Source organism: Aythya marila (assembly GCF_965140915.1).
Source record: "Aythya marila genome assembly, chromosome: 2".
NCBI lineage: Eukaryota > Metazoa > Chordata > Aves > Anseriformes > Anatidae > Aythya > Aythya marila.
This window is the reverse complement of record NC_139043.1, coordinates 127,490,866-127,505,101: the sequence shown is the minus strand read 5'-3', so window position 1 is coordinate 127,505,101 and position 14,236 is coordinate 127,490,866. Positions and strand designations below refer to the sequence as shown.

At 44.0% G+C, this 14,236-nt stretch overlaps 1 protein-coding gene across 6 annotated transcripts in view; it reads left to right on the top strand.

Moving 5' to 3' along the window:
* ZNF704 (zinc finger protein 704) overlaps positions 1 to 14,236 on the top strand; it is a 100,213-nt gene that overhangs the window by 56,638 nt on the left and 29,339 nt on the right. For all 6 annotated transcript variants that reach the window (XR_014316887.1, XR_014316888.1, XR_014316889.1 and 3 more), the window contains exons 3-4: positions 6,744 to 6,847; positions 10,900 to 11,132. Coding sequence is in view for 3 of the 6 variants with exons in the window: in XM_082753126.1 (XP_082609252.1) it covers positions 6,744 to 6,847; positions 10,900 to 11,132 (337 nt within the window). In the remaining 3 variants the exon portion in view is untranslated. The remainder of the gene's footprint in view (positions 1 to 6,743; positions 6,848 to 10,899; positions 11,133 to 14,236) is intronic.

Here is a 14,236-nt window from a genome sequence, read left to right as displayed (position 1 = left end):
AAAAGGAGTTTTCCATGTGTTTGGCAGACTTTGGCTTAAGCAGACCTTTCTGGTGACCACTTGGCTGTAAAGCAGCCTTCGTGGGTCTGGTCAGGCGATGCTGGTGCTCCCTGAAGACATCTGGGGTAGTGACAGTCGAAAGAGCAAGTCTAGAGTATGTGCTGCACCTACATCAGCCACCCTTCGAACCAAACACTCGTGTTTACCTGGTCTGAACCTGCAACATGGTCGATAAAACATATAGGTTATTTTCTGTTAAGTCCTTACGCTTTTAATGGTAACCAGCAAAATATCTGGCTTTAGAGTCCTGTTTTCGAGGAGTCAGGGGAAGGTATTTGCATTATCTGACCTGAGGAGGTATGAAAGACTGGCGAAACGCTCCGTCATTACCAATCCCTTTCCCTTTGGTTCTTCTGTTAAACAGATTTTCTCCTCCAGGACGCTGAGAACCGCTCTGTGAGCCTCCCGTTTGGTACGACTGATCTGCAGAGGCACTCCGTTGTTTTTAAACCATTACAGTCCAGATAAAAAGTCAGTATCTGCACTCCTGATGGCTCTATAAAGACTCCGCAGCCCCGAGCAGACCAGCCAGGCTTCCCGAGATGCTTTGAATAATTGAATCTCCAAGTCTGTCAGCTTGGCCTGAGGGAGCTGGAGAGCTTAGAGGTGGCCTTTGATGCCTTTTTCTTTTTTCCTTAAGAAGTTCAAGTATATATTTTTCAGAAGAAAAGTTCCTGTATTTGTATAATAAAGACTTTGATCATAATTAATTTCTAGTAGCTGTCAGTAGCCTAAAAAATTGCTTGTACGTAACCAGAACAGCAGAGACACAGAAAGGTCAATTATTCTGTGCATGAATACAGTCCGCAAATATCACAAGGACAGTGTGGAAAAGGTTAATTGCATGTTTGGCCAATATGAGCAAAGGCAGAAATCCTGAGCTTCTAATTACTGCATTATATTGTTGTGTTTGTGCTTCAGATATCAAACACTGGTTCTCTTTTTAGATGTATAAATGGTAATGATCCCTTATGTTTCCAGCTCTGTCATTATAGTGCCGTACTGAATTAATATAGTCTTTGAAAATATTTCCCTTTGAGTTTGGCTTGGTTGTGAGAAGGTACAGCTTTTCCCAAAGAGTGCTCAGGACCTCTGACTGTTCCCGTGCATCATCTTTTTATTCAAGTTTTGCTTTTCTCTTTGTTTGCAAAGCAGGTTAATTTTCAATCTTCGTAATCAACAGCCAACCACAACAGCAACGAGCAAGATCAGTTCACTTATTTGTCTGTACTGTCAGCATTTTGAGTTGTTCAGTAGTAACTGAATAGCATTGTAAACATAAGCTGTTGTATGGACTCATAATGTTTTGTAGCACATCATTGCAGGTCTTTGCTCGATATAGAAGAGTGGCTGTGGTTATTGAGGTATCTGAGTCACAGCCACATGCACGGCTTTTCTTGCTGGTTCCTCGTTAACGGATTGTCTTTGCCATTAGTGATGAATTGAAGAAACCCAAAATCTTTTATTTCACCTGTAGAACATAATGGAGGATTTTCTCTCCTTTCAGAAGAGCTTTTGCTATGACTAGTACTGATTACAGCTTCCATTATGCGATTAATCACATTTTTGCTGTACAAAAAAAAGCCAGCAACAACATGTTTATCAATCAGTATTGCTGCAGTGCTCACCTTGATGTGATGTGCTTATAATCAGGTGGTGACAGTGAGACTTTTCTGTGTTTTTTTTACTGTGTCCTGCTAGTGAGGATAGCGGTAAGAAACAGGTAAGTGCAAGTCTCTGCCAAAACAAAGCAAATAGTGAGCCTTTTGGTAAATCTGAATGTTTTGGCCATATGGGTGATGCTTAGAAAGTAGAATAAAGAAAGACAAGTTCAGCAGAGCTGGATGACCACCAGCTTCTGCAGCCAGCTTTCACCTAAAGCAGCTGGAAATTCCCTTCCCTTCTGCAGGGGCTGGTGTCCCTGTGCTGGAGTTTCTGCTCGCTGGGCTCTGCTCCTGCCTGTAACTGCTCTTCCCCTGCCCAAACAGCGAGCCCGTATCTTGATTTGAGCATTGCTGCACATGAGGTGGAGGTAGCGGGTCTGGGAGTTAGCCAAGGGTTTGGAGTTGTGGGCAGGGAAAGTAAATCTCTGTCTGTTTTGATTTTATTTTTTCTTTTCTCCGTGGTGAAATAGGAGAGCTTTTTTTTTTTTTTTTCCCTTTTAAGTAAGGTCAGTTTTATCAAAAACACCTGCTAACGTTACCAATTTTTCTGCTATGCAGGGAAAATCTGGTTGGGTAAAGTACCGGGCCTACCATGCAGTCTGTCCAAGAGGAAGAGTTGCGGGGTTTTGATCTAAGCCAGACAAATAGTAAAGGTTGCTTGAAGAAAATCAAAGGTAGATCGGAGAGGCTTTAACACTAAAATTCACTACATATTTTTAATGTTTTTGTTTGTTTGTTTGTTTTTGAGAGAGGATTAAGAGATAATAAGGAGGGGGAGCTCCAGCTGCAGATGATATCATGGTGAATTGAGGGCAGAACCGAGGGGTACAGGTGTGGCCGGAGCAGAGCAGACACCTGTGAAGGTGAAGGTGGGCTGAGGAGATCAGGAGGCCTTCGAGGGGGCAGCAAGTTGTGAGGAGCTGCACCAAGAGCTCAGCCTGGGAATTCAGCCCCACGAGAAACCATGGGCTGTGGGAGTGAGGCAGCAAGGGCTCAGGGGTTGTATCTGCTTTCTACCTGGCTGATAGCAGCCATCGTGGGCTTTTTGAGAGGACAAGTCAGAGCATCCCGGATCACAACATGTAAAAGCAAAGGGGCATGCCTCCCTCGGGGGTTCGGGTGGGTCAGCTCAATGTTAAAACCCAAATGAAGGCTTGCAAGGGACTGCAGATGGTGTGTGTGGTCGGGGTGATGCTGCAGGAGGTAGTGCCAGAGGAAAAGTCCCATTTGGGGCTGGTCAAGGCCAGCAGTCAGAGGCAATCTGCAGAGACTTGAAGGAGGACTTTCTGCATAAGTGAGTGGTTTGGGACACTTGCCTAGCCTTGAGCTAGCCTTCTGCCCTCTTGTGCTCATCCTTTGGGTCTTAACTTCAGAGAGCTCTGAGAAAGATGTAATAGTTCCTTAACATTATCGTATGGCTTAAAAAAAAAAAAAAAGTGGTACATTCAACAACAAAAGAAATGAAAGGGGTGGATGAGTGAGGGTAATATTTACTTTTAATTTGAGCTTGGCTATTAAAGAAAATGGCTAATTTAAATACCAGGCTGGCCAGGTATGGAGTATTACAGGGATCAACTGAAACTGCTGTGGAATTGGGAAACCCTCAAGCCAAGAGACAGGGCAGTGGTAAGAGGTCTGTCACCAAGGTCATCTAACATCCATGAGTTATATCTAAGCCAGTTTATTAAAATTCAGCTGTTGGCTTGTATTTGGACTTACAAAACACTCTGGGGATTCTGGGCATTGCTACAAATATGAAGACTTGGAAATAAAGGATCCCAAACTGTTTGGTCTCGAGTGCAGGCTGGGCTGACATGAGCTTCCCCATCCAGAAGCTGGGAGAGTGTGTCTGAGAACTGGGACAGAAGAAATATTTGTAGCTGGTGCAGTAGACGATTTTACAGCTGATTAAGATTTCATTGCACCTAATAACTGTGTGAGCAGCGCCAGGGTTTATGACTTCGGTCTGCAGAAATTGGCATGAGCGATAGTGGAATAAATGGCTTGTGAACAATCGGTTGGTAATGGACAAGTTATCCTCCCCCCTCTGAGTACAAGCACCGTCGGACAGCTGCGTGCATGTTCAGCTTCCCAGCACAAAAAGCTGGAAGAGACAGGGGCAGTCTGAAGGCTTTGACCCGCGTGTGTTTGTGACTGAATGCAGATGGCTGAAGCGGTTCCTGTCTTCGGTGTTATGCTTTGCCTCTCTCTCGAAGGCTGCTGTTCCTGCAGTGGTGCTGGCTGAATGATGCATGAAATACATGTGTTTATGTTCAGGAGCCGAACTGCAGAGATGTGTTGGGAGCAGATTCACATTGGGCAGCGCTTGGAGCTGCTGAAATTCCTGCGGCTGGGAAGTACGAGTACAGAGTCCCAGGGGGCACCCGAGGAGCAGCAAGGATTTGAAATGGGCAGAGAAAAAGAAAATGAAGTTTTATCTCCTTGGGCTTTCCATGCTGAAAAACTGTTAAGTTGATCAGGTGAGGAAAAAACCATGGACACAGGTGCCCGTGCTGACAATTTGGGGTATTACTGACCCAAGGCCAGAGCAAAGGGTGGATTTTCAGCACAACAGTCTGAGTCCTTGCAGAGGAGAAAAAGGCATCAACAGAGAAGAGCCTGAATAAGTTAAATTTATAGAGCACTTGGAGGAACTTTGTGTCCGGGATTAGCTCTGGGTCTTTAGGCCCTGAGATCTTGACACCAACTTGGCAAACACTTGCAACTACTGCAGCTGTGGGATTTGGTAACTCTGCAGAGGCCTGGGCAGGATCATGTTAATCCTGTTGCCACACACGCAGAGCAGCCTTGGTGGAAAGCTGATGGCAGACTCCAGGGTTTGGCTTTCCCAGCATATCAGGAACCTGTTATTGTTCCTTCCCCGTAAAGTGCCAAAGTGCAAACATTACTGGTTCGTCCGCAGCAGGATGAGTGAGATGGGGCAGTCGGTGGAGCGCTGCGTGGGTGGACTGCGGAGCAGCAAAACGCTTCTCAGGGAGAGGATTTCCATACTGGGGCGTTAGGGAATTGGAAAACCAACTGGCAGGACTGGTCTCCAGGAAATGTAGTTGCTCCCTGTCGTCCCTGCGGAGAAGGCTTCTGTGTCCAGAGGGATTTGCCGTCCCAGGTGGCACGCTCCTCTGCAGATGAGAAGAACTGATGGGTGATGGATGCAGGTACTAGCGGATCATAGCGGGTATCCAGGACCTTTTCCAGTATTTGATGGTGACCCTATGGCTGCTGTGCTTGTTGCAAAAGCCTTGGCTGGATGAAAGGAGGATTTCTATGGCTATAACCAGAACGGATCATCAGTGTCCCAGTTCCAGGTGCTGATGTCTTGCAAAAGACACTTAGGAGAGCTAAGCTGTTAGCATGGGAAAGTGTTCATAGACATCCACGTGGGTCCTTGCATCAATCAGCCAGAAGGCAGCTATGCTCTGCTCCTTGGAGCAGTTTGAGGCTCACTGAAATATCGAGAGGCTTTGACTGTAGCATAGTTTCCAGTAACTGAGTCTTTCACCTGGTTTGGGAGAGCTGCACGCAGGTCAGTGGATAAATTCGGCACCTGAAATGTGTCAGCTTGTGAGTTGGATGTGTTGGGAGCGATGCGTGGCATTCCAGGGCTCTTGGTGACTCGTCTGTGTGTCCCGCGGGCCCAAAAGGATGGAAAGCAAAAGTCTGCTAAACCTGGTGGGTTTCGTGGTTTTGTTCTGATATGTTGACTCTTCAGAAATTGTTCATTGTACTGCTGAACTCCTCTGGAAGAGTGGTATTTTGGGGAAAAAAAGAATTATAGTATATATGTTCTTACAGCCAAAATAAATTCTGCATTTTTTTTTTGGAGTTTGTTTAAAAAAAAAAAATTACTCCTTGAGTGATGGATTACTGAAGCCTGGTGTCCCGAGGCACCCCTTGTCTTCAGGTTGTCTTCTCCCTGCCCTCTCCCTTATTGCCCCTTCCCCATCCCCTGGGGAAACACCTGCGTGCCCTAGGGCTGTGGATGCTGTGGCTGGATGGGTGCTGCCAGCGTGTATGGAGCTTTCTCTGCCTTTCCTTCGAGGCAGTGCACGAACATGATCCCTCTCTTCTGCCTTTCTCTTGCCTGAGTTATTTGTTTGTTTATTTATTTATTTATGTATATTTTTCCCACAGAACACGTTGATCTTATCTGTATGAATCAAAGCGGCGGCGTATGGCTGCTTCCCAGCCGCTCTGTGCTGTCCCACTGGCTTGGGTGCTTGGTGCTGAGCCTTCAGCAGGCTGACTCAGCCCATTTCACCAGCAGAAAACTCATTTTTTTTTTTTATTTTTCCTCCTGTACCAGTTTTCTGCCCATTTACTAAGTTGAATGAATTCAGCTGCTGCCGGTGGCTGTGGGTTGGGTGGGAGAGCACCCTTCTCAGCATCACCTCTTCTGCAGCCTCACCCTTACCTCATGACTGAATAGATGCTTGGAACTAAAGGATGAAGGGAACATGACTTGTACGTATGTGGATTTTAAATAATTGGTAAATAATCTCATCAGGAAAACTTGTGGATTAGAGTAAAGGAGGGTTAAGGGCATTACGGTGAAGCAACAAAGCAATAATGCCATCCCTTTGTTCTAGTTCCCAGTTCTTCCTCACCCTACTTTGTTAATGTTACTGGTCCTATTACCTGCTTTTGCATCTCGGTCCTCATCCAAGAAAACGCTTTAATCACCCGCTTTGGTTTTAGCATATGACTAGCTGGAGTTGTGAGAAAAGGGAATGGAGTCGAACTAATGGAGTGTCACGGTACTCCTGGCAACTTTCTGTCAAGATGTGTTCTCTTTTTCCACTCCTTTTCGTGTTCACATCCCACTGTTGTGCTTGAAGTAGCTGCTTGGTGTGCTCAGGTTGATAGAAGACAGAAACCTGGAGAACTTTGTTTGCTGTGGTCACTGGGCTTTGCCTTCTTAGGGTTTGGTCTGTTATACTAAAAACCATATCTATATATACTTGCTGACATGTTTCCTGCCTTCTATTCACTATTTTTCAGAAAATCTTCAGAAGAACTGGACATGGATAAAGTAACAGCAGCCATGGTACTAACCAGTTTATCCACCAGCCCTTTGGTTCGCAGCCCTCCTGTCCGACCCAACGGTAAGCTGCAGAGAAATGCCCGGCAGGGGCTGAAAAGCCCCAAACCTGGGAATTGAGTACACGGGCTGTAGGGGAGGGATGCAGTGTGGTTATGTGTGTCGGAGGAAGAGAGAAGAACGTGTCCTGTTTGCCAGCAGCGGCGCTGGGAGCTTCTTTTCTGAAGTCGTGGAGGAGAAGGTGTGAGATGTTATCATCTGGCTGTGGCCCTTGTGTGCTGGGACAGCACTGAGCACAGGTCCGGGGTGCAGTCCTGTCAGAAATGAGGAAAAAAACGATTCCCTTCCCCTGCAGCCGCCCCTTGAGCAGGAAGAAGAGGGGGAATTAGCACCGCAGTCCACCTTCTGCTCTCGCTGATGCGCTGGCTTTCCAAACAGCCTGTCTGTGTTTACACACACACACCGTAAATAATCTGGCAGCTCTTCTTGCCTACACGCCACTGAAATCAGACCAGATTTTACCCAACTCTGCGATGAGGCAAAGCATTTGTGGATCCTGGTCCTCGGCTGAGAGGCCGTGTGCTGGTGGCCTGCGGTGACACGGGTCTGCTGCTGGTGCAGGAGTAGGCCCTCGGCTCCTGCCCTGCTCCTCTGCGCCCTGTACAGCTCTGGGGGTCTGCCATCAAGCCCACAACCCCTTACAAGGCTACTTAACTACAAATTATACATGGTCTAGCAGAAGGCACAGGGATAAAAATAAATGTAAGCGATAATAACGAAGTCACTAATGAATCATAATTGATGTGTGCAAGCTTGACTGGAGTTACAAGAGGTTTTTAAACTGTTACGTGTTAAGGAATAATCTCAAAGTAGGACACTTGTTAGGATGTGCCACCATTGTTTGGGTGACACTTGCTTTTCTTGCTCACTTGTAGCTGTTAAATAGACACTAAATGCCCTCCTGCTGTAAATAAGCAGAGTGCTGAGAGGAATACTTGCAGGTTGCAAATTAACAGGGAAGTAGTCTCTACAAGTCTTACCGCTATCAGGGATGACACCCTGAATTATGTCATACCTAAAACAAATCTATCCTATGAGGAATGTTGTGGCTTTAAAGATTTTTATATGAGTAGCATTGTGTTTTTTTTCATTTCCAGAAAATATAAGTGTTGTCCCTTTGGCTGAGTAGCTGGAAGTCGAGCCATGAACATCCATGGCTGCTGCCTGTGTGCTTTGCACACACCTTCCAGATATTTTAAAGCCAGCAATGCCTGTAGATTAGCACAGCTCTGACAAGCCCTGAGAAGTTTCTGGTGCTGGTGTCCCCATGACTGTCCTGCTGCAGGGCTGGAGGCTGCCCACTCTCAGGAGGGAAGGCCCAGTGGGGTCTGCAGCCACTCCAGCTCAGTGAGACCACAGGTGAAGGCAGATGTGTGCCAATGTCCCAGGCAGGAATTCGGAGCGGCTGAGACATGTACATGTCCCTCTTAGCATCCCCTGTCACTGCAGAGTGCTTGCTTGTAGGGCAAGGCAGTTCAGTCACCCCTACCAGCTTCAGCAGATGACAGTCAGGACCCGCAGTGCTCCTTAGCCAGCATCTGCTGGCTGGGAAGATCTCCCAAACAAGCCTCTTTGAATTGCTAAATCTGGGAAGACAAGCTTGAAAAAGCAGTTCACATGTTTTCGGTAGTCACAGATGAGATTTTGAAGCTGTTGCTGGGCACGTTCTCCCTGAATATCTTAGTTTTGCCTGAGTGGAGGCTTATTAAAGACTTCAAGAAGAGTGCAAAGATTTGATAATTTAAAACTCAATTAGTATTGCAAGGCTAGGCTCTGATCTTAGCAACACAAATTTAGTACTGATGACTCCTCCCCCCCCCCCCCCCAAAAAAAAAAGGGCGGGGGGGGGCAGTAAATAGTAGAAAAGAACATTTCTTTTAAAAAATGGAATTCAGCCTAGAAGTAGAAAATCATATTATCATTGATATGAAAGTCTGATCTTTGCTGGAATTCCTGGGGGTGATCACCCATGTAAATTGGATCAGAGTTTGGCCCCTATTTCCCTGCAGCTGAGTAATATTTGGTCTGGTTCTCTTTCACGCAACTCCAGCAACATGAAACAAGCCCCAAAGTAAGAGTAAGTTGCATTTATTCTTAGTTTAAACTCCTTTACAGTGACAGATTTGTTAGTATTAACAAGAACCAGTGTTTGTTTTTCTTCCTGTTGTCAACCTCATTCAGTCTTTTCTTTCATATATTACTTTAAAAATGTTCTTGATCTAAATCTCTTTCTCAGTAAGGTGAGGAGGAGCTGTAAAACCGGAGAATACAAAGTACCACTGTAATGTGTCAGAAAACAGTAGTTGAAAGAGTGCTGTTTCCTCTGTTTATTTGAACAAATGCAATTTTTAAACTATGCAAAGTTCACAAGTTGATACCAGATGTACTCCTTGGCTTTGGCAGGAAACTCAAGTGCAAATACTTAAAAGAAACAAAAACCACCTCAATTACAGTGGCATAAAAATTCAGAAGGCTGTAACCATGAACCAAAACACTACATTTTCATACATTAACTTAGTAGCTACAGGAAATATGTGTCCTTTTCCAAGCAGGATTATTTTGTTTTGCAGAGGGAAATGGGGTTTACAGCCAGTGGCCCTGATCTGTAAGTGCAGGGACTTGGCTACTGCCCATGCAGGCAGGTATTTTTATACGTGTGCTTACATGATGAAGCACTGAATTTGGTTTTGTGAGCAGCTGATGTTAATAATTAAGGGCTTTGTCCAAAACCAACTGAACTAGGGGTAAAATAAATAAATAATAAAAATAAATGATTCATTTAATTGATTTCGGGGTTAAGCTTCTGGTTGCAGACATTATGTTCTTGCTGACATCATTAGTTAAATTTGTCTGTAAGAAATTGGGAAGGAATGAAGGAGTGACTTCTGCAGAACTCTTAAATGCAGGCACTGACTTGAAAAGGCTCCTGCCTCGCACTTAAGATCTTATCTGTTAAAGAAACGTTACTTATTTTATTTCCTTGCCAACTCCAAAGTCAGGTCTTGCACAATGCTCAGACACCTACAGTGCCATTGAGAAAAACTTCTGATGCCTGACTTCTGGTGAGACCTCACAAACAGTCCCTGCCTGGTTCAAAGCTACAGCTTTGGGCAGAGCCCCCCATGGTATTTATTTGGTGTTGCGCTGCTGGTGTGCTTGGCCCATACCTATGGGCTGGGGACCTGAACCTTCCCCTCCTGCCAGAAGCCCTTTTGGGGCAGAGAAGAGGACCTCAGTACATGAAATAGGGCTCAAATCATCCCCCAGACATCTCCCACCCACAACAGCATGGCCAAATCTACGGGTTTGGGTGCCTGCTTGCCACCTAACGCCGGGGTAGCTGCTGCAGTGAGGAAGGGGCTCCTCCAGCAAGCACGTTGGACGGGGTCCAGGGATGCCACATCTGAAACCAGCCGCCCAGCAACACACCTTTATGAAGAAAACGGGATATCCTTCTAAGGATGCATCCAGTTACACCAGGATGTCAATTAGCCAGAGGTGTGTGTGCTGGCAGAAGCCTTTCTCATAAAGAAGGCAGTTAGAGCATAATTAGGGTTTTCTTTGGTGTTTTAGTGCTTGGATGATGATGATGTTTTGCAGACACAGCTCGTGTCCTGGGGTGCAGAACCTGTGTCCTCTGCCCAGGGGACTCCTCTTGGTGGTGCAGTGGCTCGAGGCTTGCTCTTATGCCCCGCTGCGGTCGTGTGTTGGTGTTTAAAGATCAGAAAGTATTTGAATGCTTTTCTTTAACTTTTCATGCAGTATCTGAGTCCTTCTCACTGTTTATATTCCAGAACAGTTTATTTTTCTAGACCCAGAATTTCTTTTTAGAAAACTCTTTTTTTTTTTTTCCTTAACTACAAAATCAAGTGTGGAACATGGCTATTAACAAGCGTGCGTGCTCTGGGATAGATGTGGTTGTCCTCCCTGTGTCCAGGCCTTTAACTTTCCTGTGCTGAACACCCAGTTAATTACCAATGTGGTACCTAAGCCTTAGACAAAATTGCTCCTTTGCCCTTAACATGTGATATTGATGATGGCTGTTGTTCTTGACAGAGTCCCTAAATGGATCTTGGAAAGAAGGAGGATTTGTGCCTTCTAGTACCAGCAGCAGTGGATACTGGAGCTGGAATGCTCCCAGTGACCAGTCCAACCCATCCACCCCATCTCCACCTCTGTCAGCTGACAGCTTCAAAGCTTTCCGAACGCCTTCGCAGCCAGATGATGGTATTGATGAAGCTGAAACGAGCAACCTTCTCTTTGATGAACCCATTCCTAGGAAAAGAAAGGTTAGCTTTCTCTTCAGTTCCATACCCATAGGCACGTTGGGCGTTGGTAAACTTACTTCCATGAGGAAGGAATGGGTCACCCCCATTCTGTGTGCATATCCCTCCTTGGCATCTAGTGAACATAGGTGCTGAGCCTGGTCCATATGTTAGTGGTCTCCTCACTTACTGCCCACGCTGCCATCAGCACCGCACATTTGCTGGCAGATGGTGAGGTTCTGCAGAGCCTCCTGCTCGGAAAACAGCAGCGTGCTTTCCAGAAGGTGTCGCCTCTGGCCATTCAAGGGATTTCTGTCCCACTGTGGCAAATTCTTTGCATGCAGGAGGCAACAGGCAGCCTTTACGTGTCATCACGAAGACTGGATATGGACTTGATGTTTCATGCACCCTGGAAGTGCTGTTTGTCTGACAGCGTGTCAGTTGCCTTAATGCTGCGAAGCTTTCTCTGCACAAACATATGGGGTGAAAACAGGAGAGGGAGATGAAACCCCGTGGCTTTTGATCCAGTATTAGCAGTGGCCGAATTTATCCATGGTAGGAGTGCAAAAGCAAACTAAATAAAGCACAGCGTAAAAAAGAAAAAAAAAGTCCATAAATAAAAGCAAAAAAGCACCACTATGCCATCAAGCAGGCTCCTCTCGAAGAAAAAGAAAACAAAGAGATGGCACTAGTCCAAGTCCTCTTCCTTCCCAACACAACAGGACAGGTTTTACATAGCAAGATGAAAAAGAGCTTTTTGTAAGAAAGAGAAAAACAATTTATTCTCCCTTAGTGACTTTGTTTCTGGCTTAGTCTGAGGCAGTTAATTGCTTCACCACCAGCAGGAAGAAGTTTTAATGATTGTATAAACATATTCAGATTTATCTTCTTGCTCCAGAAGTTGCTTATTTGCTGACCCACACTGTTCTGCTCGTGTTTGTGGGAGAAGGGTGTAAAATGTGTTTTGTTTTGTTTTGTTTTCTTAAAAGGAAAATATATGTATTTTGGAGGACACATTTCTTCTAATTTATTATAAGTTAGACCTGGTTGTTAAACTAAAGGCAGAGATGATTTTGGGCTGTGTGGCAGCAGGAATGCAGAAGTGTGCTGCTTGGCCTTTTACTTTTCAGTTAAAGTTACGCTTATTATCATCACTCCTATTGTTCAGCTGTGATTAGACAGATGGCTTTACAGCTGCCATCGTTATTGTTATGTAAGTTGTCTTTGAATATTTCTATTTATGTACACACCACAGATACATTGCACTATCTGTTCCCATTCTCATGAATTTTGCTCTGTATGGGCAATGTTTAGTTTAGGTAAATAACAACAATACCTGCTATACTATGTTATGGATGAACGGAGTTTCCTGTGGTTCTTTGATTCTGGCCCCAGCATGGCACTCTGCCTGAGCACATCTTCACGCATGTAGAAGCTGAAATAAAAATGTTCAGGTTAATTCTTCTTTAGAGCTTCAAAATCAGAAGGAATAGACATGGAAATAGTGATTGGTAACCTGACTTTGACTCACTGAAATTTCTTCATTGCATGTTAGCAACCACTTCCACTAAGAAAGTTGTGTAAAAGTTTCCATTAAGGTAGTCGTTCCCCACCAAATCATTTAATGTTCGGTCATTTTCTAGAGTAAAACTTTAAAGCCTACTAGGCAATTTGGTCAGAAATGGAAGTGTGGTTTACTTTCCATATTTCTATTGTGTGAGATTTCATTTGGTTAATGTTAAAATTACTTCTTTTTTTTTTTTTTTTTTTTTTTTTCAAATTCCTAGCATTGACCAAAAAAAAAACCTAAAAAGACCCTAGAGAGAGATTGTTTTTGCCATGTAACCAGAAATTGATGTTAAATCACTCTGTGTTAATAAAGGTACCTACAGTGTTCATGACACCACATCAGAATTCCTAAGATGTAAATGAAAAATGTGATCTTCATCTTGTCACTGTGGCTGGTGGTGTTTTGTTGTTTTTTAAGCTGATGACAGTATTCAGTCTTTTTTTTTTTATTGTAAAAGTAAGAAATTTATCTGTTAGAATTGCTAGATTGTTTAATTTTAGGAAGAAACAGAATGGTAGTTGTACTGTCAGATTAAAAAAAAAAAAAATGCAGGGAATTTATGTGCAATTTATTCCAATGTAGAAGATTTTTGTACAAGCTATAATCAGTACCTCAGGTCTTGAAGCACCTAGCATCCGTACTTTAAAACAGGAGCTGTTAGACTGCCAGATAGCTGTGAGAACACGCTACTACAATCAGCTCAGGTTTCAAAAAGCCCATCAGCTCAGATTTTTTAAAAAATTATATAATAGTTGTTATCTTTATAGCAAATGCTGAAACTTACATGTACTCACATGCCATTCCAAAGGCTCCAAACTCTTTCTCTTCAAGATACAGAGGAAGCATGTTATTAACTCTAAAGATATGCTTGGTCTGTTGTGTTTTTTTAATTGAACTTTACATGAGCATATTCATTTAATCTTGCATGTAGTTAAAATTATAGGTTAATAATACAATATTTAGAAGCTCTTCCTCATGTTTTCTTTAATAATACATTCTGTTATAAGAGAGGATGTGATTTTGAGGAAGCACAAATTATTTAGGTATTAACAATCTTTATATGAAAGGTATAAAGTTGGTGTCATCTGGGGGTTAAGTTGGCTTTTAAAATATCTGTAAAATTCTGTAACTTCTGTGCAGTTTGTTACCACGTACTGTGCTTTAAACTGATGATTTGTATTCTCCAGTCTTCAAAATAGTGAAGATGGGGGTGGGTTACAGTCAGGTCTGCCGTGCTTTAAATCAATGACAACTCAGGCTAATGAAATTATATATGCACAAGAATCTCATTAAAATGAGATTATACACGTAGTCATTAAAAACATTAAATGGAGTTAGTTGGAATTCTCATTCACTTGGCCAGGCAAGGGTTGTAGGAGCGTCATGTCATGCCAAAGAGCAGAGAGGTAAACTTTTGGCACAAGCTATTCCAGTGGCTTTCCACCAGAATTTGTTGGGTCCAGTGGGATTGCACTGTCAACAGAGCAAATTGCAGTATTACAAATTCAGAGTTAGACACTCTAGACCTTCAGTGATGTAGCATACAGATAAAACAGTG